Source organism: Homarus americanus, unplaced genomic scaffold (assembly GCF_018991925.1).
Source record: "Homarus americanus isolate GMGI-L3 unplaced genomic scaffold, GMGI_Hamer_2.0 scaffold54443, whole genome shotgun sequence".
In the NCBI taxonomy this organism is placed as follows: Eukaryota; Metazoa; Arthropoda; class Malacostraca; order Decapoda; family Nephropidae; genus Homarus; species Homarus americanus.
The window spans coordinates 8968863-8996628 of record NW_024750852.1 but is presented as its reverse complement, the minus strand read 5'-3'; the positions used below and the strand labels follow the sequence as shown (position 1 = coordinate 8996628).

General features: G+C 38.5%; 1 protein-coding gene across 2 annotated transcripts; it reads right to left on the bottom strand.

Moving 5' to 3' along the window:
- Positions 1-10509: 10509 nt before the first annotated feature.
- LOC121854329 lies at positions 10510-27502 on the bottom strand. 2 transcript variants are annotated; one of them, XM_042348924.1, is made up of 3 exons: positions 27199-27502; positions 13035-13200; positions 10510-12765 (listed from the first exon to the last, which is right to left on the bottom strand). In XM_042348924.1, the coding sequence occupies exons 2-3, from the start codon at positions 13156-13158 to the stop codon at positions 11465-11467; spliced, it is 1425 nt and encodes a 474-aa protein (XP_042204858.1). In that variant the 5' UTR covers positions 13159-13200; positions 27199-27502; the 3' UTR covers positions 10510-11464. The 2 variants fall into 2 exon arrangements, with proteins under 2 accessions (XP_042204858.1, XP_042204859.1); XM_042348925.1 differs by having other exon boundaries at positions 27311-27502.
- Between the last annotated feature and the right edge of the window lie 264 nt (positions 27503-27766).

Here is a 27766-nt window from a genome sequence, read left to right as displayed (position 1 = left end):
TCGCGTTAGAGCAAATTCGCGTTATCAAAACACGCATTATAGCAGAACTCACTGTACTCCTCAACTTACGACCACCCGGACATACGACTGCTGCAGTAGAATAAAATATTTTTCAAATTACGTATTTTCTAGGACCGACGTTAGTGATCGCACTGTGTACTGACAAAATTTTCGTTTGTAATTCCCTTTAAAATGGCTGGCAAGCGTAAAAGTGAGAGTTCTCGTGGTGCTGAGAAGAAAAAGGGACACCCATTTTAGATTTTCTATGTATTATTTTCGCATTTTCGACTTGCAACCAATTTGACTTACAACCTGGCCGTCAGTCCCTAACCCCGCCGTAAGTTGAGGACTGACTGTATAGCAAACATCGTTACGAACTTACGAAGGGGTTCTGTCCCGACGACCAAGTCGAAAAGGCGAAAATAATACATAAAAACTCTAAAATGGGTGTCTCTTTTTCTTCTCAGCACCACGAGAACTCACTTTTACGCTTACCAGCTATTTTAAAGGGAATTACAAACGAAAATTTTGTCAGTACACCGTGCGATCACTAACGTCGGGACTCGAAAATACGTAATGTGAAAAATATTTTATATGGCCATGGCCATCGTATGTCCGGGTTGTCATAAGTCGAGGAGAGACTATTATTTTAAGAAAACTATGGCTACAGGATGAAAATACTGTACACACAGTATTTTTTCCTAAAAACTCCCTGGTGAAATGGGGTACTGTATGTCTTATATGGCTGTGCATCTTGTATGCCATAAAATATGGTATTCTTTGTAAATAACATATTACAGGGGGTCCTTGTTATCCGCAGTTAATTGGGACAGGAAAAGCGCCTCTGATAACAAATCCACTTAGAGCAGGGAATTAATCCATAAGAAATAATGGCTTGATGGAGGTGGGTGTTGGAGGATTAGTAGGAGGATGAAAAAGAAACAGGACTACCGTAGGTGGATTGTCCACTCCCACTCTTCTTTCACCTAATCACTTCTAATTTTACATCTATACTATAGCTGGTGTGCTTCCTTTAGAGCACTGCACCACCCTGTTTGTGTTGGGAACTCATGGCTACAAAAATTATAAAATAATTCACCACAACATGCACGAAAAGACACAACAAAGGCAAGAGTAAACACAACACAGCACTGGTCTGGACGAAACAAAGCGGGAGGCTAGCGCGGGGACACGTGTGCATGCATGACACCAGGAAGAGGATGAAATTTCAAACACTTCAGCTAAAAATCCGCAGATTTTATCGGGAGTTTTAAATCCGTAGCTTTTATCTGAGTTTTCGGAGTTTTTGAGTGGAACCCAGTTAAATGCGGGGATTTTTTTCATGGGTGGTCACATAAAGTTGACCACGTAACTGCAAAACCGCGGATAGTGAATACAGTACTCTTATAACGAGGACCTAAGGTATATACATATACTGTACCAGTAAATGTGAGGAATAAAAAAATAATAAAAAATAAAACAAAATAATATTGCATTACCATTTAGTGGGAGATGGTGAGAGTGTAGACAGAGTGAGGAAATGCCAGCTGTAGCTCTCTCCCTTCCACCCACAGTGATTGCTCCTACACAAATGATTCCCTTTATGTTTTTGACCTTATGATAATTATTTTATATAGAGTGAACCCTCACTTTACGCGGTTAATTCAACCCACGGCGGCCTGCGTAAAGTGAGAAACGCGTAAAGTGAACAACATAACATATGGGATTAATTGAAATAAGAGACCGGGCCGACCCCCAAACTCCACTTTTTCAGACACAATACCTACGTTGTAGTAAAAATAACTTCTTAATTTTATGATGGTATGCACACACAATTAATAATTAAGAGAAATATTAATAATATTAGGTTTTTTAACACTTACATAAGTAGAAAAGATGGCTGGGCACACGAGGAAGGGGGGTTGGTTCCGAGGCAGAGGGCAGATTATTGGCCCTCACCTGTATCACTTGTATCAATTGTATCACTATCCACCACAGAGGCTTGCAGGGCCTCTTTGTCAAACCCCTCAAAGTCCATATAAGTCCATATCCTCACTATCATTATCACTATCACTGACTTGGGCTGGCTGTGGTGGGTGGCGGGTGAAGAACTCGGTAATGTTTTGATGACTGGGCGACCTTGTGTGCACCCTGCTCGCGCTGCTTACACAACATGGCAGATGGCGGGAGAGATGGCGGGAGGTTTGGATCCAAAAATGGCGCGGCTCGCCAGCCGCTCTCCGCGTAAAGGGGTACACGCACCGCGGAATGTGAGCATTCCGGTTTCGGCAGGGTACCGCGTAAACACGGAATGTGGGACCGCGTAAAGCAAGGGTTGACTGTATATATATATATATATATATATATATTTTGGGGTACAATCTGTGTGTTGTACATTTAAACTGAAATAGGCCTAACCAGCCAAATTGCCAGATGCGCTATTGACAGGTATATACAGTATAACAATGTACTTTATGGGTGATTTATGGGATATTCAAGGGTAATTTTGAATATACTAGTTTTTGGATTTACACGCTCTTTAGAATGTAACCCCCGCGTAAGATGCGACATGACTGTACGTACTTGAATTTTAACTTCTTACATAGTTTTGATATATAGTATGATTAAAATATTTTGAAAAACAAGGATAGGGGAAATGATGTAGCAATCATGCTTACCAACCCTACTGGGACAAGATGACATGAGAGCTGGTGTTCAGTATGAAATTCACTGCACCAAGGGGTAAAAGTAGTTTATGATCTGAATGTACTGTACATACTTCGAAGATAATGTTAGATCATGGGGATGGTGCATAGGAGTTAATGGGGTGGCAGTGAAATTTCTTAGTTTATAGGTTGTTACATAATTTTTTAATTTTCTTTCTAGATGCAGCATCCCTAGAGGCTGCAAAGTATAAGGTGCTTGAGAGTTATAATAAAAATACACAAATACACAGAAGGCACAAATACAGATGTAAGTTATAACAAGTGATACATGGAGTGTGGCAACACAGTCTTGGTGTAACATGAGATATATGAATGGGCAGAGAATGTGCTTGGGCGCAAAGTACAGGTATAATTTAATTAGAACTATTAAAAATGGGTGGAGAACCTTGATAATAAGCATATGATGTTTTACTGTAGGTGTATGTTAATATACACTGTATACAGTACTGTGCAGTATTAGAATGTAAGAAAAAAATAAAAGCCAAACAAAAAGGACCCTATAGAGTGCCAGCCTGTAATTTAGAAAAAAAAATGTGATTAAAGGGCTTTGATAAAAGTTGCTGGTTAGGCAAAAATGTTGATGGAGTACAATAAGTTCCGGTATTGTCACCGATCATGGAAAAATAAGCTGGAAGTAAAGATTGTTGTTGGGATTTTTAAGGGACATTGATTGTTTGAATGGGTTGTCTAAGTGTAGGATAATCATTTATAAGCATCAGAAGCTTTATTTCCTTATTATTTGTCAGAGTAAGAGAGAATTCCTGGAGTAAAGGAGTGGACCCCTATTTTTCCCCTAAGAAATTTACTCCAATAAAGAATAATTTGCAAGAGAACAAGGCCCTATGGAACCAAACCTTGTTCTCTTTTGAAGACCACCTGTAAATACACAGTGCCCTTACATTTGTTTTGGAGACCAACACATGACTAAAATGTACAAAGTAAAAATTTGAATTAATGCTTCCCATCCACATAGATATATGAGGCATCTTGTGCAACATGGGTGAGGTTGCCAATCTGGTGTTTTCCCATATTGGGTGCTCTATTTAGTTTGGGTCAGGCGGCTGCAGGGAGGAGCAGAGTGGGCACCAGTGATGAAAGGGATGACTTCCAAGACGACGACCTTCTTGATTACTAACCCCCCCCCCTCACTCACACCAGACATCTTTACCCTGTGTAGTGTAGTGATTATTATCATCTCCTAATTACCTCAAATAAATCCTTTTCATTGAGTTAACAAAACAGCAGATTTATGTACAGTATAATTTTTATTTCCTGTAACTTTCATAAAACTCCAAATAGTAAAGAATTACCATTTTTTATTTACATGTACATTCATGTGCCTCACTTATATAAAATTTGTAACTAATCTTTGTTAATAATTTATGACTGGTAATTAGTGTACACTGGACCCTCGCTTTATGAGCATTCACTATATGCAAATTTGAGTTTATGTGGCGACCCTATTTCTACCCACAATTCATTTTATGCGGAAAAGGTTCCCCATTATGCATTCTGTAGAAGATATGGCATACTACAGTAAAGTATTTGAATGATTTTCTACAACTTTTAAAGCATTAATGATCCAGAAATGGTTGTAAAACATGGCACAGTGTGTGTGTGTGTGTGTCTACTGTGCTGTATGATGTCATGGGATGCAGCTGGAATGGTGAGTCAGCTGCTCCACAAACTTTTACTTTCCACACAAACACCCATACTCTTTATATATCTCAGCTTATAGTTTTATATAATATTTTATAGTTTTATATTATATTACCTTTATTTTTAACCCACATTAGAGTATTGTAATGATTTTTCCACAACTTTTATAGCATTACTTTTGACTTTTAGTAGTTGTGGAACATATCCTAATTTTCCCCATAAGATTAAGTTTTCACTATATGCGGATTCCTACTATGCTGTGTTGTCACAGAACGCAACCATAGCATAAAGTGAGGGTCAGGTGTATGTTAATTTGGTTAATCAGGGACACACAAAAATGCATTTATTCTATTTTCTACTTTCATTTCCTTAATATGCTTGTCAAGCCGAATAAAATGACACATAAACATGAAAATTTGATATTTTTGTTACAAGAAAAAAGTAAAACTTTAAATGTGATTATCTTTAATCCCAATTTTGGCGAACTAGACTTGTTGCACAAGATGCCTCATATTGGTTCAATGATTCTCCTATTATCCTCTGACAAGATTATCTCTCTCTAGAAGTTTCACAATTACTGTTCCCTCTTTTACAGTAATTGAATTCATCACTCACTGCCCTACTCATTGTATGTAAGAGCAGACCGAATACAAAAAATAAGAAAACTTGGAAATCAGAAGTGGATAGGAAAGGAATAACACGCAGGAAATTAAGGGTTTAAGGTTGTACTGGGAGTGAGTGAATGGTAAAAAAAAAAGTGTATACAGTACTGTGATTTGGAGACAAGGAGGGAGAAGGAAAGACCATTTGGAGGTGGAAGGATGGAGTGAGGGACACATTACAAGACACCTAGGAAGCAGGAGTGACAGGATAGCATAACTTCGAGTTGTTTACAGACACAATACTGTACAGCAAATGGTGAAAACGTGTATTTACTGCAAATTCATGTGCGTTTGTGTGAGAGTGTGAGGGGAGATTGAGACTGTGTTTACTACAGGTTGACAACCCTTTATCCGAAATTCCGAAAACCGAAAAGCTCTGAAAACCATAAGTTTCTTTTTTTTTTTTAACAGGGATTAGCCCACCTGGGCATAGATCACTGACTCACATTGGGGCCTGGTGGGCGAAAATGTAATATAATAGTAATAATAGTTATAATAATAATAATTATTCATAGTAAATAAGATTTTTAATTAAAATACAGTAATACCTCGCTTTACTCGGTCAATTGAACCCATGGAGGCCCACGTAAAGTGAACAACAGAACATATGGGATTAATTGAAATAAAGATTGGGCCGACCCCCAAACTCCACTTTTTCAGACACAATACCTACGTTGTAGTAAAAATAACTTCTTAATTTTATAATGGTATGCACACACAATTAATAATTAAGAGAAATATCAATAATAGGTTTTTTAACACTTACATTAGTAGAAAAGATGGCTGGGCACACGGGGTTGGGGGGTTGGTTCCGAGGCAGAGGGCAGATTATTGGCCCTCACCTGTATCACTTGTATCACTATCCACCACAGAGGCTTGCAGGGACTCTTTGTCAAACCCCTCAAAGTCCATATAAATCTATATCCTCACTATCACTGTCTTGGGCCGGCTGTGGTGGGTGGCGGGTGAAGAACTCGGTAATGTTTTGATGACTGGGCGACCTTGTGCGCACCCTGCCCGCGCCGCTTCCCGCGTATATGAGTAGATGCACCGCGTAAAGTGAACATTCCGGTTCTGGCGGGGTACAGCGTAAATGTAGACACGCGTAAAAGAACCCCGCGTAAAGCAGGGTATTACTGTACTGTACACCAAAATAAAATAATAATGATAACAATAATAATAATAAAATATAATAATACAATTAATAATAATAATAATAATAATAATACAAATAATACTGTAATAAAATATTAATAATAAAGAAATACAAGAATGAAAAAAAGATCAAAAGTGAGAAACGCGACCTAGACCTATGAATTATTATTATAATTTTTATTATATTTTCGTCCCCCAGGTGGGTCAGTGATCTATGCCCGAGTGGGCTATTAAAAAAAAAAAAAAAAAAAAAAAATTTTTGTAAACCAAAATTAAATCGAAATGCCTCTGGCCCCAAGGATTTCGGATAATTAAGTGTGTGTGTGTGTGTGTGTGTGTCTCTCTCTCTCTGTGTATCCAATTTTCTATATTTTCTGGTGGAGGATGGCTTGTTTCATGAGCATAGGAAATGCCATCATGCTATGGGGACCAAATTATAATAGGTATCATTTAGTAAGACATGATTTGGTTCCATAAATATATACAGGGTATGAGAGAGAGGGGAGGGAAGGGAGTATAATTTTGATATTTTTTACCTTTCTACATTCTTAGTATTTGGAGTTCGTGTAATTAACACATAAGTGAGAAAGCTCTCTATACACCTAGACCCCGACTTACGACTACGTCTTACGACCGTCGACTTACGACCGCCTCAGATAAAAAAAAAATTTTTAAATGACACACGCATTTTCTATACCGAAAAGTTTCCAGTAATGTAGTCTCCATGTATAATTAGAAAATTATGGGGGCCCCATGTGCATTCAGCTGACTACATTAAAGGTTAAGTGCTCAGTCACACTGTATCCATTCCTTATTATTTATTACTTTCACTGTACTGTATCCATTCATCATTATTTATTACTTTTACTGTACTGTAATTCATTGTAGATTTTTTTTTTTTTATCTATATCGGACTTACGACCATATCGGACTTACGACCTGGATTTGGGTCCCTAACCCCGTCGTAAGTCGGGGTTTAGGTGTATACCGGTAATTTAAACCAATAAATTACAGAAAATATCCTTTGAAAACTGAAAATATATATTTTACAATAATCAATTCTTCTTTGTGTAGTTTTACTGTACATAAGTTTACAAAATATATACTATACATGCACACATACGAACCAAGAAAATAAAAACAATATTTGGTAGTATTGATGGTATCCTCAACAAAGGACGAGGATATCACATGGACTCTAAAATTAGCAATCTTATAATTTTTTCTGTAAGTGTTCATTATTATCAATAATAAGTGGTTGCTTATTGGGGCTAAAATTTTTGAAGTGAACAACAGCTAAAAAATCTAATTTTAGTAAATAATTTATAGACAATGGAAAGGCTCAGCCAATTATTCTTTTTGAAGACTAAGAAATTTGGACAAGTTACCAGTTATAAAAATATTTTTGTGCTGTGGTTTTTATATTCTTCACATCTATGAGCGGAATACTTGTACAGTTGTACCCCGCTTAACGCGGTCAATTGAACCCACAGGGTACCGCGTTATGTGAAAACCGCGTTAAGTGAACAACAAAACATATGGGATTAATTCCAATAGAGACTGGCCCGACCCCCAAACTCCACTTTTTGATGACACACAACTATGTTGTAGTAAAAATATTATCTTAACTTTATGATGGTATGCACACACAATTAATAATTAAGAGAAATATCAATAATATTAGGTTTTTTAACACTTACATTAGTAGAAAAGATGGCTGGGCACAAGGGGATGGGGAGTTGGTTCTGAGGCAGAGGTCAGATTATTGGCCCTCACCTGTATCACTTGTATCAATTGTATCACAATCCACCACAGAGGCTTGCAGGGCCTCTTTGTCAAACCCCTCAAAGTCCATATCCTCACTATAATTATCACTATCACTGACTTGGGCCGGCTGTGGTGGGTGGCGGGTGAAGAACTCGGTAATGTTTTGATGACTGGGCGACCTTGTGCGCATCGTGCCCGCGCCGCTTCCCGCGTATATGTGGAAAAAATCCGCGTTAAATGAAAGTTCGGTTCTGGCGAGGCACCGCGTATATGAGAAATCGCGTTAAGTGAAACCGCGTAAAGCGGGGTAATACTGTAACTAAAAGTAATGGCGAAATCTCCAACCTACATGATTTTTGTAATAAATTATGATTTTTATGTACATAGCCAACCACTAAATTCTCAGAATTTTTGCAAAAACAATACAAAATATTTAATACCTGTATAAAGTAAATTGAATATTTACAGAGAAAGTTAGTATTATGTTTTTTTAGATTTGGGGCAATTGAGCATAGCAGTCCTGGGCATGTTCCATAATACTTATGGTACTACATTCTCTAAATTCTTGAGTTCATTCTTACAAATATAAAGTTGACTGACACTAAGAGCATAGCAAATCTAATAATAATAATAATAATCTTAATTTACCACGCCAACTTTCACCATACTGTATTTTATTACTGTATTCAAGACATTTTTCTGGTGATAAACTGAAAGAAAAAATCTCCATTAGTCGACTTCAAAATCTTGCAGGCAATTCTTAATTATTCCTATCTTAACAACCTCTGACCTGTTTTACAGCACTTATTTAAGTCATAGTATAATGACTGTGGTGAGACAACCAACCATGTGGTAGATAGGCTGGTCCACAGTCTACCAAGGTACAATACACAGCTCGGACCTTAAGCAATGAACACAGCATGCCACTTATTTAGCTACAGTGGGATAAGTATATATCTGTATACCGGTACCCAATGAGCAGGGTGGCCTTAACAAAATCTCCATTGTTTAATTACAGTACAGTACAACTCTACACATAATACTGTACACGGTGTTCATAAAGTCACAACAAATTTGTAGAAATCGAGGCAAAAGGGGATATTTTATGCAATACCTGCAGTACTAAAATCAGAGGTATATCTATTAATACATCCTTAGCATTTAATTCTACATGACCACTGTTAATATTTCTATAGATCTCAAATCTATTAGTTGCATTGTGAAACACATTTTACAGCATCTGTGGAGTGATTTCTGCAACTGCAGCTTCGTTCATGGTACTGTATTAACACTGTTGTCTTTCAACAGGATGGGGCTCCTTGTCATTACATAATAATCGTTCGGGAGTACCTTAACAAACGTGTTCTAGATTAGTTTATTGGACACAGGAGCAACAGACCATGGGCAGCCCGAAATCTTGATTTAATGCCTTTGGATTTTTTGCATGGGGTTTATCAAGTCAGAGGTAAATCAAATTTTTTTTAGATCTGCAGGGTCTATGAGAACTTATAGAGGGGACAGTTGCAAAATTCATGCCATAGAAGCTGTAAAATGTGTTGCAATGCAGCTAACAGATTTGAGATCTGCAGAAATACTGACAGTGGTAATGTAGAATTAAATGCTTAAGTTATATTAATAAAAAATAGCTCTGATTATATTACAGCATCACATAAAATATCCCCTTTTGCCCCTATTTCTATAAAATCAGTAAAGATTTTATAAACACCATGTGCACTCTCACCAAAAAGTATCGGTGCAGGGTGAGATCGACGACTTCCGAAACTGTACGTATACACTGTGATATGTCGGGAAGGTTGGTAAGTGTATCCTCATAACTGCCCCCCCCTCCACTAGGTGTTGCCATATGGCTGACAATCAGTGTGTTTGTTTCCTCTTTTCGGATTGTTGCTTTGTGTCGACTGAATGATGAGCGAGGGTTCGGTCTCGGTGAACGTGGGTATAAAGCAGAAGCAATATGAAGCAATAGAGATCTACACATGCCAGACGACATGGAAACCTCAGAGGGAACACGAGGAACTATTATTGCCCTTCATAATGAAGGGTTCGGCGTCACAGATATTAGCCGGCGGGTTGGTGTCCACAGGAACACCGCTGCACGATGGATTCGGCGATACCTCGAAACTGGTGCTACAGACGACAGGTCTCGGAGCGGCCGTCCACGTTGCACCACCACTCAGGACGACCAGGTTGAGTGGTTTATTTGGTAGCATAAATTAATGTGGCAATATTCACAAGTATCACAAATAATTTTGTTAACAGGGAGTTCCTCAATATTTCATACAGTCTATTTATCACTTCCCGACCTTATTTATAACGGTTTGTTTCACTTGACCAGGGCTGCCAACATACAGCTGGAACAACTCGCCTTTCCCAATACCTATCGTCACTGGTCTCAAATTGTTCACACAACAGTATGCACCGATACTTTTTGTTGCGAGTGTACATCATTTGTGATGGTAAAGCTTAAAAATAAATGGTTATGGTATGTTTAAATACTGTATGTATATAAAATAACAAAGGAAGAAATAAAGTTTTAAAAAATAAAAACAATCTACATCATATAGTTTTTGTGCCATTAAAATAACTTGTAAACCACAGAAACAAAGAACTTGTAGTTAAAATTGTCAACATTCAACATTGGATAATAAATATAGTTTGGTATTTTAAAATACATCAGTGTACAATAATACCTCTAATGTAAGTTGCCATTGTCATACAAAAACTAAGTTAACAAGAAAATTACAAAAATATTTTTATTCTGCATAGCTTGTGAATCATATAGTACGTAGTGTATATGTTTTGTAACTAATTTTGTTATCTAAAATAAATTGTTCGTAAATAGTTGGACTAATAATATCTAAATAGAATACATTTTTAATTTTGTCAAGAGCATCCATTTATTGGCGATTAAAAATGTAAAACAGATAAAGATACTGTACATTCAATGAATCAGTCATGAAATACATTACATAAGCAATCAATTTAAATATACGTAGTGTACAGTAAAATCAGAACAGCTAGCTTTGACTGTGTATAAAGGCATCTATCATTATGTAATCAATTCATTATAGAAAGCACAAGGGACACAATTTATTATATTCATATAGTCATCTTAAAACCTGTCATGGGGATAACGCATAAATGTGACTGAGACATTTTCACTTAATTAATGTCATAATACTTTACAATACTGAGCTACAAAAGCAGAAGCAATAAAGTTCCCTGATATCCACTCTCCTCAAGCTGTCATAAGTATAAACTTTATTAAACTGTACATTAAGTTCATTTTCAATTTATGAATATTTACTCATAAAAGATATAAAAATAGGAATCTTTTCACCTATGTAATATTAAGAAATGCATCTGTAATTGCTGATATTCTGAAAAGGCAAATCACCTGAATAAGAAAGACAGTAAGCAAAGGACGTGACCAAATGTTATGGTCTGTACACTTAAGTAACGTTTCCAACACTTTTATAAAGTCAACACATCTAACACCCCTTTTTCATCTGCTTCCATCAGGAGGTCCAGAAGTCGCCCATTTAAAACCTCATTATTGCCTTCAACTAGTTCTTGACCAATAGGGCTCAAGACTTTCTTAACACATGCTCGCATGATATAGGATGATGAGGGTTTAAAGGCAAAAGATACAGTAACTTTTGCTATCCCTGTCTTTATCTTGTCTACAACAACTTTACAGGGGTGACAACAGGCATTACTAAGGCATGTTGAACCTGTATGGTTAATGTTCTCTCCAGCTTTACTTAAAGTTCCCTGTATGAGGCACATCCCCATGAGAAACCCTACAAGAGATGTTCTTTCAAATTCTGCCTTAAATTGTTCATAATTCCAATTGGGCACAGGGGTACCCATCTTTGTTGTTGCTTCAGTGAATGTTGTATGGTAATGTCTAAGAATTTCTTCTGCATGGTCTCTTCTCATTTCAAATGAAGTTGAGGTGTTAAGCAAGTAATGGAGATCAAATACCGGATTGTTCCACTGTGAAATCTGCCAGTCAATAAGCTTAAGTGATTCAATAGATCTCTCTTCATTTACTGTTGAACTTCCATGTTTGAACATGAGGTTACTGTTCCAGAAATCTCCATGTGTGAGACAGAGGAACTTGTGTCTTGTCTGGTCATCCCACAATGCAGCAAACTTGAGTGGTAGAGTAGTCTTACCTGTCTCTAATTTATGTACCATCTCTTCATAAGTCTTTTTACTTTTTAAAAATGTGATGGAATTTGCTAGTGAGGCCCATACAACTGGTTTAAAAAATGCACTTATGGCATTACTGAACTGAAAGCAAGGGTACTTCTCTATAAAATTATGAGATTTATCATATGCATAAGAAACTGCATGTAACCTGGCTACATGGTTAACAGCTAATTTTGCATGTAGAAAGTCTAGCCCCTCTCTTTTTGGATTAGTTTCATATCCTAATACCTTGATATTTCCCATCACCAATACATACTCTTTCTCAGTACACTTGCCATAAATATATTCTGGGAGGTCTAAACGAAATTCATCATTAGCATGAATAGCTTGAAAATCATTGAGTTCCTTAACTACTTCAGAATACATCATAAGTTCTTTTATGTGGTAACCACATCGTTTTATGAGCTCACAAGAGAGGGGGTCTTTAGTCAGAAACTTAACAATGAGGTTGTATTCCTTGTCTTCTGGGGCTTCCTCAGGACCCTCTCCACCACTGAGCACAGCTTGAACATCGAGAAGAATAAGTTCAGCATTGAAGCTTTCTCCTGGTTTGGTAGCTGAGAGTGAAAGAAAAAGTAAGTTGTAAGAAACATGACTTGTAACATAAACTAATACCTGTACTCTATTCCTCTATCTGTTATCCATCTGAAGGAAATATATCATTAAAAAACAGTAAAACTGGTAGTTGTTTTCAGTGTTATGGTATACAGTGCAATATTTAGCATGCTTATGGGTACAATACTCTCTTTTTACAACTTAATACTATACAGTACTGCACTTTGAGTATGATAAAACGTTTATAATGAGAAACACTATAATATCTTACCATTCCTTATACTGTATGTTTTGACAGTGACTTTAGTGTCTGTTTCTTTTTTATTTTCATACTCAGTAAGCATAAATTCCACCCATGCCTTGGTAATATATGAGCTAGAGGATGGTGACTTCATGATGGTGTGGTGTTTAGTAATCCTCACATATGCATTCAGCCCCTAAAAGAGAAAAAAATAATAATGTCATTTACACACAATTCCAGGGTCTCAATTGTTTCTTTTACTATTGTCAACACAACATACTGTACATACTGTATATCGTTTCTCACTTGTGACATTTTTTCATTTTTGTCTTTCTTTATGGTTCTTTATTATTATTATTATTATTATTATTACAGTGTTGTTATTATTATTATTGTTATCATTATCATTTTTATTTTTGTATTTTGTATATTTTTTTTACTTATCTGAATTATTATTATTGCATTTACGTCACCCAGACCCTGATGTGGATCAGTGACCTGTGCCTGGGTGGGCTAATCCCTGTAAAAAAAAAAAAAAAAAAAAAAATAGAATTCACTAATGTAGACACATTGATCAATGGGAAAAATGGGGTTAGGTTCCTGGTATGACTTAACATAGGAAGGAAATAATAAATGTTTAAGAATACTGACTACAATAAACAGTGTTACTGTAAATGACAATAAATATAGAAAATTTTGTATTTTTTACTTACACTTGATGATAATACCTCTACTGATGAGTATGCAAAATTTACCTCTCGAGAAAGCGTTCCTTAAGTTTTGAAAACAAAATACAGGGGGTCCCCATGTTACAAACGGGTTCCATTCCTGAGGACGATCTCAAGTCGAAACACATGCTATGTGCATGCCGTACTTACAGAATAACGTTTAAAATCCCACCAAATCATAGCTTAAATGCTTATATACATCTAAAATCACTTAATTTAAGGGAAAAGAAGAAATAGAATTACAAAATACAGTAATGAAAGTAAAAAATAAGTCATCAGGTAAATAAAGTACAGTACTTTAAATTTAAAGTTTAACCTCGTTTGCAACGGCAGGTGTTCGTAAGTCGGATGTTCATAAGTCAGGGACTGTACAGTCGAGGCATTGTCACGGTTTTCAGTACAGTATTAGTTCAACAGCGGTATCTGGCAACTTGGTGGGAGCCCAGCGAGTGACTGACCAGTGGGCTGGACATTGTTAGATCAAGATGGTATACAGTATACTGTATTAACAAACTGCCGAGCCAAATTTCTTGTTACAGTACATAACATTTTTCTGGGACTCCTTCATATTCTTGCAGGTAAAAGGCTTCAAGATAGATAGTAAAAGTAAAATAGCTATATCCCAATCACATGTTTGAAAGACAAAGAAAATGCGCACATGGAAAATACAAAACAGCCAGTCTGAGACGATATGGCAACACAAGACGATAACACTTATTTCAAATGCAGAATATTCTGCATATGGCTATTTCCTTGTTTAGATGTTGCTTTGTATTTAGAACAATATGAAAGGTGTTTGGTACTCAAAAATTACTATACATTAGTTGAACAAGGCTTCATAGAAGTTAGCAATTTAACCAAATTTTAGATTTTTTCCATCCGTAACGAATGACTGTTGAAAGGAAATCTTTAATGTTTTATATTTTATTCTCAGGTGCTAAATAATACAACACTTCAAAGTATAAACAACAATTAATATTCTTATAATTACTAAGAGGAAAAAGTATTGAGAAATGTTTATTTAAGCAAACAGTGCAGTATACCGGTAGTTAATCTAAAGCTCAAAATTTTGTTTTGTGAATATTTCCCGATTTACGTAATAGTCCATCGAGATGATGAATACAGAAAATATTTGTATACATAGGTATTCATTAAAGACATGGCATAAACGTGGTGAGTATGAGTATTATTTCAAATCATATTTTTATCTGATATGAATTTCAGCTTAACACAATTACTGTACAGAACAGCATGCTCTTCAAAATTTGCGGGGGTTAGGACCTCAAAATGGCCACGAATCGCCAAACCTGCGAATATTATTTGCTGACGGGGGGACATTTTTACTTGTGTACAAACATATGGATATTCCCTTTACGTGTTTGCCCTTAGGACAATTATTTCTTTTACCTGTACAGTGATCCCTCGGTTAACGAATTACCTTCCATAAGATTCTTCACTTTGGTTAACGAGCAAACCCTCGGTTAACGAATTCCTTACAAATTTTTCCCAACATGTTTTCACCTGCATTTGGCTGCCCACCAGCTGTAGTATTAGTTGGCCAATACAGCAATCGGTTTTAGGGTTTAAATTCCTTACCATTTTAGTAAATATCAAGAAGGATGTACTATTCAATAATTTTAAAAGTTTTATACAGTCAACCCTCACTTTACACGGTCCCACATTCCGCATTTCCACGTTTACGCGGTGCCCTGCCGTAACCCAGGATGCTCACATTCCGCGGTGCGTGTACCCCTTTACGCGGAGAGTGTCCGGCTCGATGCTATTTTTAGATTCGCCCCACCCGCCTGCTCCCGCCTCCGCCTGGGCAAGCCGCGCAGTAAGGTTGCGCAGTGCATGTCTCTATTGCGTTATCAGTGACGTCATATGACGTATCGGACTGTGATTGGCCATGCATCCCTACCTCCCTCCGCTGCTAGCTGTAATTGGTTTTAAGTAATATGACGTGTCCACCCAGGGGAGGGAGGGAGGAAAGACGACGCTTGACCTAGCCGCGGCAGTTTCATCCCTCCAGGCCAAACCGTGTAATCGTGCATCCATTGTTCTGTAAAATGGCTTCCGCCGGACCACCGCCCCCAGAGAGAAACCTTTCCTTGCCTGGACCCAGCTGCCCTAAGCCCAAGAAGACACGACGTTCCTTAAGCTACGAGGTGAAGTACAAGATCATCCAAGAGTTAGAGAAAGGAACAAGACAGGTTGATTTGGGGCGCCAGCATGGTGTGAACGAATCTACGATCCGGACGATAAAGAAGGATGCAGCCAAGATAAAGGAGCACATGAAGATCACAAAGTCTACAGGTGCTTCTATGATCAAGTATTTCCACAACCAGGTGCTTCTCAAGACGGAAAAATTACTTGTGAGCTACTTGGTGCGCCAGGCGTGACGGAACATGGCGGTCGACACGCGCTCTGTTAAGAAGTACGCACGTGAACTGTATGCTGCAGTGTCACGAAAGATGGGAATTACAGAGCCCAAACCCTTTAATGCTTCCTCTGGGTGGTTACAGAGGTCTTAAGATGCGGAACAAGATCACCAATATAAACATTGGTGGTGAAGAAGCTAGTGCTGACCGTGCTGCGGCTAGGGAATTTCCTCCGTTTTTACGTGAGATTATGAAGGAAGGACAGTACACCGACGACCAGATGTTAAACATGGACGAATCTGGTCTTTTTTGGAAAAAGCTACCTTCCAAGACCTTTGTTGTGAAGAATGCCAGCAAGATTCGGGGCCGTAAGTTGCAGAAGGAGCGCATCACCGTCCTGTTTACCACCAATGCCTCCGGTACCTGTAAGCTCAAGTTATCGGTGATCCACACAGCCCGCAAGCCGCACGCCTACAAGAGCATGGACATGACCAAGCTAAATGTCCACTGGCTGACCGCACGTAAGGTGTGGATGTTCTTTACACTGTCCCTCTCCTGGTTTGATGACTGTTTCATTCCCGATGTAAAGAAATTCTGTGAGCAACAGAATGTGCCATTCAAGATTTTGTTGCTGCTGGACAACGCACCAGGACACTCGCCCCTACTGTTAGATCGTCACCCCAACGTAAAAGTGGTCTTCCTTCCTCCCAACACTACGTCTATATTACAGCCCATGGACCAAGAGTTAATCTGTAATGTAAAAGCTGCATTCTCAACAAAAAAATTCAAGCTCCTGAACGACTACACCAACACCAGGGAAGAGTTGTGTAACCTGAGTGACACCACCACCGATAGCAAGAGCGAAGACGATGAGGATCAACAGTTGGCAGAGCAAAAAATACTTTTCAAACAATTCTGGAGAATATTCAACATCAAGAAAGCTGTGGACTTCTTGGTGGAGGCATGGGATCAGCTGTCTGTAGCAACTGTTCGTCACGCATGGAGACATGTGTTGCAAGGCATTCCGGGCGTAAGGCAGAGTCAATCTGTGACTGGTGAGGTTCAGACTGTTGCAGTAGCAGTGGACCTTGCCAGAGAAGCTGCGCAGAGTGTTAAAGCTACAGGCTTCTCCGAGACCACCAACGACGACATCCTGGAGGTGATAAGGGATCCTGATGTGACTACCGACGAGATGGTAGATGATGATGACGTCAGTGAAGAGGCAGGTGGTGCGTCATCCCAAGAAGAACACCGCTTATCCCATAGTAATGTTAGGGGTGCCATCGAGTGTGTTGAGAAAATCAAGCTCCTCCTATCCGACGACCCTGACGCAAACAGGTATGAAATCTTCACTACCCAGCTGTTGCAGACTATGGAGCCCAACTTCAAGGTTTATCACGACAACATAAACACCAGCCGTCAGCAAAGCATAACAGAGTTCTTCGCCCGCAACCCACCACAGCCAGCCCAAGCCAGTGATAGTGACAGGTAGAGACAGTGAAGATGACTTTGAGGGATTTGTCAGGGAGGCCCTGACAAGTGTGGATGACAGTGATGGCGACTCACCTGAGGGCCAGTAGCCTACCCTCTGCCTCGGAACCAGCCTCCATCCCCGTATGCCGACCCATCTCTTCTACTAACGTAAGTGTTCAACCTAACTTTTAGTTTTCCTAACCTAACCTTTATTTTTCCTAACCTAACCTTTATTTTCCTAACCTAACCTCTTCTATATTAATTGTTTGTGCATACCATCATAAAGTTAAGATAAAATTTTTACTACAACATAGTTGTGTGTCGTCAAAAAGTGGAGTTTGGGGGTCAGCCCGGTCTCTATTTCAATTAATCCCATATGTTATGTTGTTCGCTTTAAGCGTTTCTCACTTTCCGCGGTACCCTGTGGGTTATATTAACCATGTAAAGTGAGGGTTGACTGTATTAAATTTTTTAGTCATTTTAACAATTATTGAACATAATTGAAGTATATAGGAAGCTAGTTTTTTGTGAGCCAAACAGCCACTCAACACACCAAGCTTGGCGTCAGTTTGTTTACTAGTTCAGAGGAAGGAACATCTTGTTTGAGACTCTTCATCGTAAATGTTTTTTTTCTGTGTTTCCAGTCAAATTATTGGTAATTTTGAAATATATTTTACATATTGACAATATATAATGCAGTGCAGTGTTGATTTAAAGAAAATTATCTTGAATTACACCAAGTTAACTAAAATTTTATGGGTGAAATGGCGGCATGGGGTGACTTCTCTTCCACCCCAATGCCTTCTCTTCTCCCTTCTCCTCCACCCCCATTCTAATTCCCATCATCATCATCATCATCAACCAGGAGCCTTCTACATGCACACCTCAAAGTAAGTGTACTTTACTGTATTTATTTTTAGTTTGTATGTAATTTTCGGTGAGCTGGAAGCAATTACCCAAAAACCCATTGAAACAATGGTTTCAGTTAACGAATTTTTCGGTTAACAAGCAACCTTCTGGAACGAATTGTGCTCGTTAACTGAGGGACCACTGTATTGTATATATGTGTCTATTTGTAGACACACACACACATACAAAAAATAATAATGGGAAAATCCTCTCACAAATAATCAGAAATTATTTTAATGAATATGTTGAGTCTACCCTCAAGTCCACTCTGTGCTTTATTAATAACAAAGTACGGAGTGGAATTGAGGGTAGACTCAACATTTTTAATATTGTTTTTTTTTTTCTGATTATACAAGTAAAGGAAACTACTGTGTCTAGAACGAATGGCTCCGTGTCCCGGCCGCAAAAATGCCAGCAACTTTAAAACTACCCTTAGACATTCTTGGGTACGTACAGGAAGTCATCCGCGAATAATCGAGGACTGCGAAATAAAAATCCGCGAATTATCTGGGCATACTGTATATCTTTTCATGTTGACATCCGATTATAAATCCAAAAATTATTCCAGAACGTCCCTGAGTGATAATCTCACATGCATATTTTTTGGTTTCAAAATACCCCTGTATACTCAAATTTAAACTCCACGCTTTGTTCTTACAATATTCTTATGAAAAGCTGCTTTAGCATTTATTGATTAATTTTTGTTACCATTTCAATGAATTGTGTTCCACCTCAAAAAATAAAAGCGGAAATAAAGAGTCTGGTAGTTGCCTGATACCACTTTCTGGAAATTGTGACAACATTCATTTAGACAACTGTACCTGTAGTAATATAATTGTCATCCATTGAGATATACAAAACAGTATATTGTACCTGTACTGTAATCATAAACAAATTTAGTAAAAATATGATAGTCTACCCTCAAGTCCGTGCATTATTAATAAAGTAATAAAGCACGGCCTTGAGGGTAGACTGTCACATTTTTAATAAATTTGTTTCTGATTGTACATATGTATTGTGTTTTGTGTTGCATATATCTGTGTGTGTGTGTGTGTGTGTGTGTGTGTGTGTGTGTGTGTGTGTGTGTGTGTGCGTGCGTGCGCACACACACACACACACACACACACACACACACACACACACATTTACAATACTGAGAGATAAAGGAAATTACTATCTCTAGAACAAATGGCTCCCTGTCCCAGCCGCAAAAATGCTGGCAACTTTAAAACTACCCACACACATTCTTGGGTACATCCAAAGTGTCATCCACAAATAACAGAGGACCGCAAAATATAAAACTGCGAAATAAAAATCCGCAAATTTTGGGGGGGCCCTGTATTGTATATACAGTGGTCCCTCGGTTAACGAGTTACCTCCCAAAGATTCTTAACTTCGGTTAACGAGCAACCCCTCGGTTTACAAGTTTCTTACGAGCCGACCTCAACAAGTTTTGGCTTGCACTTGGCGGTCAACCAGCTTTAGTATTAGTCCGCCAATACATTAATCGGTTCTAGGGCTTAAATTCCTTACTATTTTAGTAAATATCAAGAAGTTTATACTATTCAATTATTTTAAAAGTTTAATATTAAATTTTTTAGTCATTTTAACAATTATTGAACATAATTGAAGGTAAAGTGACTAGTTTAATGAGCGGCATCCAGCCTCTTAACACAGCAAACAAGCGTTAGTCTCTCTCTGTTTTCACTGGAGGTAACATCTTGCTTGAGACTCTTCAACTAAACGCTTTTTTTCTGTGTTTCCAAGCAGATTATTGGTCATTTTGAAATTTATTTTACATATTGACAATATATAGCGCTGTGCAGTGTTATTTTAAAGAAAATATTCTTTATTTACAACAAGTTTAACTTTAAAAAACACGTGTTGACATTGTTTGAATCCAGCATGGGGCCTAAGAGATCAAGAAAAGCGATTTCAATCCAAACCAAGCAGGAAATCATAAAAAACATGAACAAGGCATTAGAACAAATGCGCTATACAAAGAATATGGCATGTTGACATCAACTGTGTCGACAATTCTTGCACAGACAGACAAATTTAAAGAAGTGAAAGTGAGAGACAAATTTACAAGAGTGTTTAAAAGTAGATCCCAATTGCAGAAACTGAGAGGTTACTTCTCATCTGGATTAGGGAAAAACAGATGAAAGGTGATTCAGTTTCTACTGAATTCATTTGTGAAAGAGCCAGGGAGATTTACGAACATTTAAAGACAGATCAATCTGGTTCTTCAGGCACAGAATTTGAAGATTTTCGGGCCAGCAAAGGCTGGTTCGAAAAATTTAAGAAAAGAAGTGACATTTTCAGTGTTGTTAGGCATGGTGAAGCTGCTAGTGCTGATAAGGAAGGGGCAGCAAAATTTTTAGTTGAATTTAAAGAACTGATGGAAGAAGAAAATTATCTTCCACAGTAAGTGTTCAATGTGGACGAAGCTGGGCTGTTCTGGAAAAAGATTCTCAAAAGAACATTCATCACCAGAGATGAAGCCTCTTTACCTGGGCATAAACCCATGAAAGACCGTCTCACTCTATTGCTTGGTGCCAATGCTTCAGGGGATTTCCGACTGAAGCCTATGCTTGTCTACCACTCTGAAAACCCCAGGGTGTTCAGGCAACAGAAAGTGGTAAGAACAAAGCTTGGAGTTTATTGGAAGTCCAACCGTAAGGCATGGGTGACAAGACAGCTCTTTAATGAATGGGCTGTTGATGTGTTTTGCCCTTCTGTCAAGAGCTACCTAACCACCAATAAACTCCCTTTAAAGGCTCTTCTCCTCATGGATAATGCTCCTGGTCATGACCCTGACCTTGCCAGAAATTTGGAGTATCAATTTGACTTTGTGAAAGTGTTGTTTTTGCCTCCAAACACTATATCAATCATGCAGCCAATGGACCAGAATGTGATCAGCAACTTCAAGAAGTTGTACATGAAGAAAATGTTTAGGAGGTGTCATCAGGCAACTTCCAATGATCCTGAACTAACACTGAAACAGTTCTGGAAGACACAATTCAACATCCTGGAGGCTGTAAAACTGATTGTGTCATCATGGCAAGAAGTCTCCACTAGATCCCTCAATTCTTCATGGAAAGCACCGTGGCCATCAGTAGACCATGATTTTGAAGGATTTGAGGAAGAAACAGAGTTGGACCCGGAGATTGTGTCCATTGGTCAGTCATTGGGCCTTGAAGTGGAGGAGGATGTGGAAGAGCTTGTGATGTCTCATGGGGAGGAACTTACTCCTGATGACTTGAAGCAATTGGATGAGATGTTACAGGTAGAGGCTGACAGTGGTGAGGAGGAAATTGAAAGTGATGACCATATGTCAGCTAAACAGTTGAAAGATGTGATTTACTACTGGGAGAAGTTCAGGGAACTGGCTTCAAAGCACCCAAATGTGGAAAAAACTGAACTAACTTTGTGTCATGTTGAGGACTCAGTGGTCTCCTTCTTTAAACATAAGTTAATGGTGAGGAGGAGAGATGCCACAATTGACACTTTCTTCAGTAAAGGGCAGAGGGAACAAGATGCTATCCCTCAGCCTTCCACTTCAAGAAGGAGAGAGGATGTTCATGGTGGAGAATCTGTCAGTCCAGAGGTTCCTGACATTTTCATGGAAGGTGACTCACCTTCCAAGAAGCAGTAAAATGCTTCTACTCCACCTCCACTTCCTTCTCTTCTCCCTTCTCCTCACCTCCCACTTCAAATTCACATCATCATCATCATCATCCAGGAGCCTTCTACATACACACCTCAAAGTAAGTAAACTTTTCTACCTTTTCTGTTGAATTTAGGCAATTTTTGGTGAGCTGGAACCAATTACCCAAAAACCCATTGAAACAATGGTTTTGGTTAACGAGATTTTCGGTTAACGAGCAATCTGCTGGAACGGATTGTGCTCGTTAACCGAGGGACCACTGTATGTGTGCATGTATTAATAAAGCACGGAGTTGACTTGAGGGTAGACTGTCACATTTTCAATACATTTGTTTCTGATTATTTGTGAGAAGATTTTCCCATTATTTTTTATTTGTATGTGTTTTGTAAAGGTAAAGGAAATTACCGTCTCTTGAACGAATGGCTGCCTGTCCCGGCTGCGAAAATGCCAGCAACTTTAAAACTACCCTAGACATTGTTAGGTACATCCAGGGTGTCATACGCGAATAATCGAGGTGCGCGAATTTTAATGGCATGTTGAATCATCACAGCTGGACGCTCTATTCCACCATCTCAGGATGACATTGATAAGAAGGCTTGTTCTCAAACACAGCAGAAGCTGAGATTATTTAACTTTGTTGGTCTCATTCAAAGCACTTTATTTGGCAAGGCTACTCTCAAATGAATTCCTGGTGTGAGTGGTCATTTGAAATTGCCGCCAGACAGTAATTCCTTGGCCTCTCTCCTCCTCTCGGACCTGTGAGTGAGCAGTTTATTCCCCCACTCTTGGAATGGACTCACCCATAATGCTTCCCTGTGAATGGTTAGCTATAAGTACAAAACACATTCAGCCAAAGAAAAATGGTAAAATTTTAGGTAAAATAATTTAAACAATGGTGATGGTAATCCTCCTGGGAAGAGAGCGGAAGACTAGTGTGCATCGCATATTCCATGTCACATGCACATACACCTGGGGCAGTCCATCTGTCACCATTGAGGCCAAATTACAAATTATATGTTATATTTTTTAAAAATTATTTAACACTCTCAGGATCATTCACTCCTAAGTAGCATTTTGATTTAATGTAAATTAAACTTCTGCCTCATGATCAGGCACGCCAGGATGGCGTATAATTCATTTTCTCTTAAAAGTTCCTGGTCGAATTACAGTACTTCAAATTTTAACGGCACTTTCTTCATGTCACTCTCCTGCATGGAATCAAGTTTTGAGGCTAGGTGGCAACCCGTCTATGTGGCATGGGTCACACGGCCTCCAGACAAACACACTAATTTTGCATCTGGCTCAGTAAGCGAGAGGTGTGTGTTCTGGGCGCAATTTAAAAATGGCTATCTCCAATTACTTATTTACTTCCCACCTCGATATTTATTCTTATGAAACAATTAAGTGATGGATATTGAAATATTTATAACGAAATATTTTTGAATTTGTGAGGTGTTGATGCAGTGGCCACATGGCCAAGTGAACGTTATCTCCCAATATTTATCAGTTACAACCTCGATATTTATTTTTATGAAGTGATAAAGTGATGTGTGTTGAAATATTTATAATGAAATAGTTAAATATTTTTGAATTTATGAGATGTTGGTGAAATGGCTACTCACATAATATATAGGCCTAGCTTGGAAAAATAAAAAGTGACAGTGAAATTTAATGCAGTAGAGGCATGCGTATGATGAATTATAATCAATATATTGTGCTTATTTGATACATATTCATAACACCATCGCCATGCATATGCCATGGCCTATCTCGTCTGAGTGGTAAGTGAAAATATTAATGCCCAAACTTCTGCCTTAGTATATACAGTACAGTATACAGTATTCTCAATTTAACGAATCCGATATAGCGAACTCTTGATTTAGCGGAAGGCTTTTTTTCGCTATTTTCCGCTTAATTTAGTAAAACCTACTTCAGTCTATGGCGAATGTACTAAATGTATAAAAACGATAAATAATCATATAAAGAAATTACCGGATAATCTGAGAAAATGGTGAGACATTCCCTACAAACCTTTCTGCTCCAGGCCTGGGGGCAAAGGTTCCCAGCATTATGAAAGAATGCACCATGTAGGTAGTATGTAGTAGGCAGCTATCAAACAGGGAGGTACTACCGCCTGGAATGATATTGGAAGCATATGTATTGTCTAATGGTAGACCCTGCTGCCATATGGCACCACAAAAATTGTGATCAAGTCCCAGGTTGCTGATCTGTCTTTCTGCCTCATTTACACACAATTGCAGGGTCTCAATTGTTTCTCTTACTTTGACAACACAACATACATAGTATATCGTTTCTCACTATTAATCTTTTTTTAAATTTTTTATTTTTTATGGTCCTTTTTATTGTTATTATTATTATTATTATTATTATATATTTTTTCCATTTTGTTTATGAATTTTTATTATTTATTATTATTATTATTATTATTATTATAGTATTATAATTTTGCCCCCACGCCCTGATGTGGGTCATTGACCTGTGCCCTGGTGGGCAAATCCCGTCTTAAAAAAGAAAAGAAAAAAGTTTTGCCGCATCCTCACATGGTTGGTGTGTGGGTGAGAAGTCCAACCGCTTGGGTAACGCTGGATTTTTCTGATCTGGGTCTAATTATAATTACTGTGCAAACACAAATATTTCTTTAAATGTACAGTATGCTCGTACTCTCAATTTGACCAAATCAGATATAACGAACTCTCGATTTAGTGGAAGGAATTTTTCTGCAATTTTTCGCTCGATTTAGTGAACTAGTTCGCTAAATCGAGATCAATTCCATTAATACACTCACACTTGCAGAGACACCTCAGACACATGATATGTACAGTTGCCAGCAAAAGTCCTTCCACAGCCTTGTGTAGTAGGGCTGTGGGAAAACTTTTGCTGGCAACTGTACATAGAACCATTAGAAACATTATTCATGGCTTACCTTAAACTAGGGGGTTCGGTATTTGTTTTCAATTTTTGTCTATTATTTAAAAAAACATTTCCAATTGATAGCCGCATTCTTGTTTTTCTTTTTCTTTTATCCTCTTCACCATTGATCGGCTCTTTAGCCGCTTGGGTGATCGGTCACTTCTCTGTTACTTTTCTTTTATCCTCTTCACCAATTGATCGGCTCGTCAGATGCTTGGGCGATCGGTCACGTCTCTGTTACGCACTGTTGGCAAGTACTGAGCATGCATCGGCTCCTGAATGTACCTGAACCTGCTCCAGTGTTGGTCAAGTCTGGTCTTGAAAGAGCTCACACTCGGTACCGTCACAACATTTTCTGGAAGATTGTTCCAAGAGCTCACAACTCTCACTCCGAAAAAGTTTGCCCTCACAGTTTTCTGGACTTGCGGCTTCTTCAATTTTGAGCTGTGATCCATTGTGGGGCGAGTGTCTGCCAGCTCCAAGTAAGGACACTCGACTGAGTAGTGCCCCTTGAGATGCCTATACACCTCAATTAGGTCGCTCCTTGCCCGTCTGTAGTATAAGCTAGGCAAGTTCAGGCGCTCCAATCTCTCAGGGTAGTTGAGGTGCCGAAGTGCAGGCATCAGTCTGGTGGCCCTCCTTTGAACATTTTTAACCAACTGACAGTCCCTAGCATATCTCGGGGACCAGACAGGGTGACAGTACTCCAAATGGGGAAGCACTTCACTCTTGAAGATCGTTATTAGGGACGGACCGTCTAGATATCTGAACGACCTTCTTATAAGACCCAATAATTTATTTGCCTGATTTAATTTCTTCTCGCAATGGCCCGAGAACTTCAGCTCATTGTCAACATACACACCTAGGTCCTTCTCACATTCAGTCTCAAATAGTGCAGTTTCTTCATCCCGTTGGGACATATGATACGCCTCCTTACCGTTGGTACGCCCCAGGTGCATCCTCTTACACTTCGTGACATTGAATCTCAGCAGCCATTTCTTCGACCATTCTTGGAGCTCACAGAGATCCTTCTGCAGCTCTTCACAATCCGCATGGTTCTTGACTTCCCGAAATAACTTGGCGTCATCGGCAAACATTTGTATGGAGGAGTGTACAACATCAGCCATGTCATTTATGAAACAAACAAACAACAGCGGGCCCAATACACTGCCCTGTGGTACCCCGCTTGTGACAGGTACAGATGATGATTTCGTGCCATTAATCACCACACATTGCTTGCGGTCATGAAGAAAGTCTTCTATCCACGCTAGGACATTTCCCAGAATTCCGTATCCTCTCAGTTTGATTTTCAGCCTTTCGTGGGGTACACTGTCGAAAGCCTTGGCAAAATCTAGTGCATATATTGTCGATATTACCACCCCGTTCCAGAATATGGGTCCAAATATCCAGTACCTTGAGCAATTGTGTTAAGTAGGAGCACCCCGGCATAAAACCGTGTTGGTAATCCTTTACAAGGTTTTTCATAGTAGATGTTCCATCATGGCATCTCTGATAATACTCTCAAGTACTTTACATATTATGCTGGCCAGGCTCACCGGTCTATAGTTGTTCATGGAGTGACGATTGTTGTGAACTCAGAATCCGACGACGAACCAGAACCAGGCCAATAAGGTAAGAAATAAGTGATTCCATCATATGGTGAGTTAGGTTAGGTCAGGTTAGGTCATCCCCCAAAAAAGGTTTGGTTATATGTTTTTCTAGTGTTTTTTTTTTTGGGGGGGGAGGGTATTTTGTATTCGCCTGGCCATGATTTTTATCGGAAAACGATCCACCCAAAACACACAACTAAAAAAAACCCAAGCAATTTCCGACGGAAATCAATGTCAGAGCCAATTAAAACACAAAAATACATTAGAAAAACATAGTTTTGACTCTCTAACAGAGTTGTGTGCTCTAATACAAATTTACCCCTAAAATTCCTGTGTTGTTCGAAAATAAAACTTTACCTTTCTGTGAATATTCTTAAGACGGCGAACCATTATTAGGAACACTCAATGGAAACTTGAGAATTATTCCATTTATTAAAATTATATTAATTCTAAAGTTCACACTACTCTACTCTAATACACACTCTTCTTTACCTTTGAGCTGCAGGGTGTAGAGGACTAGGCGTTATAACCCACTTAGTGAATAAATCAGTGACATGTACAGTCTCTTGATGCAGTGACAACGGAAATAGCGACCCTTGCATACCTGCGGAAATCCGGGTTATTTCTTCTTCTGTCCCTTAACTACGTCACATCATGGCCACATTAACTGACCATCTCATATCAAAACAAGCTAACTACACGACGATAATTCGAATATTCCACTAAACGGGTTTCCACAGTCATGTATTCCAATTATAACCAATGACGGAAAACTGTGTAGACGCACCCTCAGCCACCACACTACGAGCCTAAACTCACCCACTAGTAAACATGCTCACATTCTTTAAAAATAGATAATTTATCCTATATTAATTTTACGAAAATAAATATTTAATTCATTTTTACTTTAAGGATTATAACAGAAGATCTTAGATGCGTATAGAGGAGAATAGAAATAAGCTTGTATCTCATGACATGACAGCCGGGGTAAAATCCCATGTGTTGAATAAATTATTTTCAGATTTCCCCTACAACAATAAAACTATTGGTATTTAGCGTA

Bases quoted from the DNA above. Each gene is read 5' to 3' on its own strand.
- LOC121854329 (XM_042348924.1), bottom strand. From the start codon at position 13,158: ATGAAGTCACCATCCTCTAGCTCATATATTACCAAGGCATGGGTGGAA. The intron at 12,766-13,034 runs GTAAGATATTAT...TTTCACTCTCAG, and splicing joins AACATACAGTATAAGGAATG to CTACCAAACCAGGAGAAAGC.